This window comes from Telopea speciosissima, chromosome 9 (genome assembly GCF_018873765.1).
Source record: "Telopea speciosissima isolate NSW1024214 ecotype Mountain lineage chromosome 9, Tspe_v1, whole genome shotgun sequence".
NCBI classification, from domain to species: domain Eukaryota; kingdom Viridiplantae; phylum Streptophyta; class Magnoliopsida; order Proteales; family Proteaceae; genus Telopea; species Telopea speciosissima.
Genome location: NC_057924.1, coordinates 18,375,714 through 18,379,756, shown reverse-complemented (window position 1 = coordinate 18,379,756; position 4,043 = coordinate 18,375,714). Strand labels below are relative to the sequence as shown.

Sequence of the window (4,043 nt, the reverse complement as noted above, 5' to 3'; positions counted from 1 at the left end):
TGGTCAAGAGTCTGACTGAAAAAGTGAACTCAATGGAGTGTCAACTGAACAGTGTGACACAGCAAGCTAATAACAGTCAGTAAAGAAGTATTTTCAAAAGATAGAGGAGCTATAGGAGAGATCAATATCACATATAACTATAATTTCTGGGTCTCCAAGTATAGATTAGGTCTTCCCCACTGTAACAAGAAAGGGGACGATAATATCAAATTGCAACATTTCTAAGTGTCTTTCAAACATAAAATAAAAGCAGAGAGAATCTGAAATCATAAGCAACAGTTTCTTTTATAACACATGCAACAATCACTGTACATTCATTAAGTTGGAAACATTAACTCAGCATCATAATGGAGAGAAAACTACCAATAAAATTATGACAACTTACACAGCTTTAGTTTCTATTATCACCCAGAGGGTATAATATCACAAGAAAGATTAGGTACGTACTGCTGTTTACAACCGAATGAAAGAAATGTTCAAGTTTGTGAAACTTCACGCTTTACAAAAGATTCTTTAAGAAGTTTTGTTCCATTCTCCAAATCCAACAGCCTACTACCCAGCAAAAGTACCTCTTTTAGATGGAAGTCCAACTTCCCCAACCACCTTTGTTCAAATTCTCTCATCTGTTCTTCAATCATGAAGTGTGTAGCCCTAAGTTCTTCCTCTCGCTCCTTGCGTTGTTTTTCCAGTTCCATGATGCTAAGAACAACACCACCAGGCCCAGCAACATCCTTGTAAAGTGGCTCATCAGGCTGTGGATAACGTTGTCTATATTCAGAGAATGCCCGCCGGGTTTCCTTCAAAGCCTCCTTATAACCATTTAACAAATTGCTCATGACGTAGATTTCATGCTCAAGCCTATAACTCTCCTGTCGTCTTTTCTGCTCCTCTTCAGATCTTGATCTATGCAAAGCTTCAATGATTTTATTCTGCTGCTGCAGCTCAGAGATTAAGGCCTGCTGATTTAAATGAGAATTCATCATCCCCTGTTCTTTTGCTTCATACATCAGTCTAGCTTTACCCATCCAACTTTGCACCTGTTCCATGCACAAATCAAAGTCCAATTCCTTTTGGTCCCATGAACCATCACTTCTCATCCTTTTGTGTTGATCATTAAAAGAGTGATGATTGACATCATCGTCAAGATCTAGCTCTCTCTTGCACCCATTGACAAACGTAGATGGACCAACTTCATTCATATGGTCATCCATTCTTGAAGTTAGAAGTTCCTCAGAAGAGTGACTAAAAAGGTGAGCAGGCGTATTGAACGAAATGTTTGCAGCTCCCATAGCTTGAATCAGCTCGGTAGAGGATAACCGCTCCAGACTAGTAGGTTTTGACGAAAGATCATACTGTTCTTCTTCATTCACTTCTTTCCTTTCATGTTCACTCTCCAAACCCCCCACTTCGTTTAGATTACAACGCTGCAAGAAATTCTCACCAACACTGTTCCTACCATCCAGACGCCAAAGTCCAGGTTCATCATCCTTGCAATCCTGGAAGTCCATAACATCATCCTCATCTCTAACCTGCTCACAGTCAGTTTTGACATGTCCTAGACTCAATTCAATCTGCTGCGACTCCATTTCTTCTCTCTGGAAATCCTCCAAATTGGTTTCCTTAATGTCAGCATCCTCTTCCTCCTTCATATAAACATCTATTGCAGGTTCTTCTTTAAGCAGATCCGCATGCTGAGCCTTGATCAAGCACTGCAAGTGCGATGCATAGTAACAAGAGCCCAAATGCGGTGACTGCATGAGTTCCTTCTCTACCATAAACCAGATCAATCCAGGCCAGTCGACCTTCTCTGGGTGCCCATCTCTGATAAGCTTACACCATGCCACAATCTCATTCGGCAATATCCAGGTATCCTCATGGAGAAAAAACCAATGTGAGACAAAATCCTCCATAAAACCAACAAATTCTTCAGGATACTTCTCAACATCAGAATCCGCAGTCTCCGACTGATTAATCTTATCTTTCTTTGAGGGTAGTTTCAGGGCTCGACCGAGATCAGCTCGATTGACCATGACCCGGAAATCGTTCACATAGCTGCAACGTAATTGAGGGTTGAAATTGACGATCAACTGAGCTAGAAGATCTGTTCGGATCTCCCGATCAAACTCCAGATGGGCAAAGTCCCACAACCCTAGGCGCTTAAGAAGCTTCTCGTGCTTGGTGAAATCTAGGGTTTTACTGGGGATGAAAGGAATTGGCTGTAAATTTTCCTTAACAGCTTGAAGTTTCTTCTCAAGAGCAGCACGTTGCCGCTGGTTAAGGGATTTCTTCCTCTTGGGGGCTTTCCGAGAGACGTTCGGAGCATTGTGTGGGGGATTGTCCGGGAGTATGTCATAAAGAGTAATTTCGTGCACAGGAGGAGGAGGGAGCGTAGGAGAAAGGGTCATACCTTCTGGTTCTGGTTCATTATCCTCCTCTTGGTGCAGATATTGTTGCTGTTCCTCTTCTTCGAGATTTTGTTTTTGTTCTTGTTCATCCTGTGGTTGCAGCTGCTGTAGCTCTTCTTCATCTACTTTTTCTACTTCCGGATGAGCTGTAATTTCCTCGGACTGGTTTTCTAGACCACGAATTCCTTCCGACGCCTCAGCTTCTCGGGGCTGGTTTTCTACGTCATGAGTTCCATCCTCATCATGACGCTGATCCTGAGGTGGCGGTGGCGGTTCCTCTTCCACCAACACCAATTTAGAGTTTTGATCTTCTTCTTCTTCTTCCACTAAAGTAGGGTTTTGCGGTTCCTCGTCCACCAACACCAATTTGGGGTTTTGATCTTCTTCCTCCTCCAGTAACGTAGGGTTTTGCAGTTCCCCTTCCACCAATACCAATTTGGGGTTTTGATGTTCTTCTTCTTCCACTAACGTAGGGTTTTGAAGTTCCTCTTCCACCAACACCAATTCGGGGTTATGATCTTCTTCTTTTTCTTCCACCAACACCAATTCGGGGTTATGATCTTCTTCTTTTTCTTCCACCAACACCAATTCGGCGTTTTGATCTTCTTCTTTTTCTTCCACCAACTTAGGGTTTTTCTGTTCCTCTTCCATCAACACCAATTCGGGGTTTTGCTGATCTTCTTTTTCTTCCACCAACTTAGGGTTTTGCTGTTCCTCTTCCACCAACACCAATTCGGGATTTTGATCTTCTTCTTTTTCTTCCACTAACGTAGGGCTTTGATCTTCTGTATTTTGGTCTTTAGGTGTCTGAGATGGCTGATCTCCTTCCATGGACTCAGGGATTTGGTCTTCTGCGTTTTGGTCCTGCTGCGCTGGACCAGATGGCTCAGATGGCTGTTCCTCTTCCACCATTTTAGGCCCTTTGAAGCAGTTGCTCCTCCTCCTCTTTCTCCTGCTTCAAAACTTTGGCTTGTTTCTGCGATCGAGTCCTTTTGAGCTTCTTCCTGGGCATCTTTATGCCTTTTTTCGGCTCCGACCTTCCAGAACGAGATCTACACAATTTGGGTTCTTAGACTAGATCAGAACCACGCCTGAGTGCCTGACCCTTCCTAAAATTGAATAGAGTATCCGACTCCAGTTCGACATATATAAATGCGTTTTAATGGGACATGTAAAAAAGGTCGTGAAAATCGGATTACGATCGGAATAGCAGATTCTAATCCGAATAAGAAGTCGATTTGTCCCCGATCCATGAGTTTTTTTTTTTTTTTGGGGGTAATTATCGGCGCCACCCGCTGAGTTATCCCATTATTTAAATACAATTCCAATACTAGAATATCAAATCTGGCCCAAACACTAACAGGGTTAACTGTGTGTAATACAAATAACTAAACTACCTTTCATACTAACTCTAGTTTCCATGAACAGGTCAGGTCATTGAAGAACTTGAGCACAAGATATTTTTTTGGGTAATTTACACATACCACCCCTGAGGTTTGACGAAAAGATAATTTTATCTCCCAGTTTTGAAAAATTTTGTGTGCCCCCCTAAGGTTTGCAAACAATAACAAATAAACTCATTCCGTCAATTCATGATTAACAGTGTTAAAAATAAGAGGTGAACTGACAAAATTACCC

At 42.1% G+C, this 4,043-nt stretch overlaps 1 protein-coding gene across 1 annotated transcript; it reads right to left on the bottom strand.

The window, feature by feature from the left end:
• Window positions 1-301: 301 nt before the first annotated feature.
• On the bottom strand, window positions 302-3,473 carry LOC122640139. The gene is made up of 2 exons (XM_043833284.1): window positions 3,153-3,473; window positions 302-2,729 (listed from the first exon to the last, which is right to left on the bottom strand). The coding sequence occupies exons 1-2, from the start codon at window positions 3,315-3,317 to the stop codon at window positions 477-479; spliced, it is 2,418 nt and encodes an 805-aa protein (XP_043689219.1). The 5' UTR covers window positions 3,318-3,473; the 3' UTR covers window positions 302-476.
• Between the last annotated feature and the right edge of the window lie 570 nt (window positions 3,474-4,043).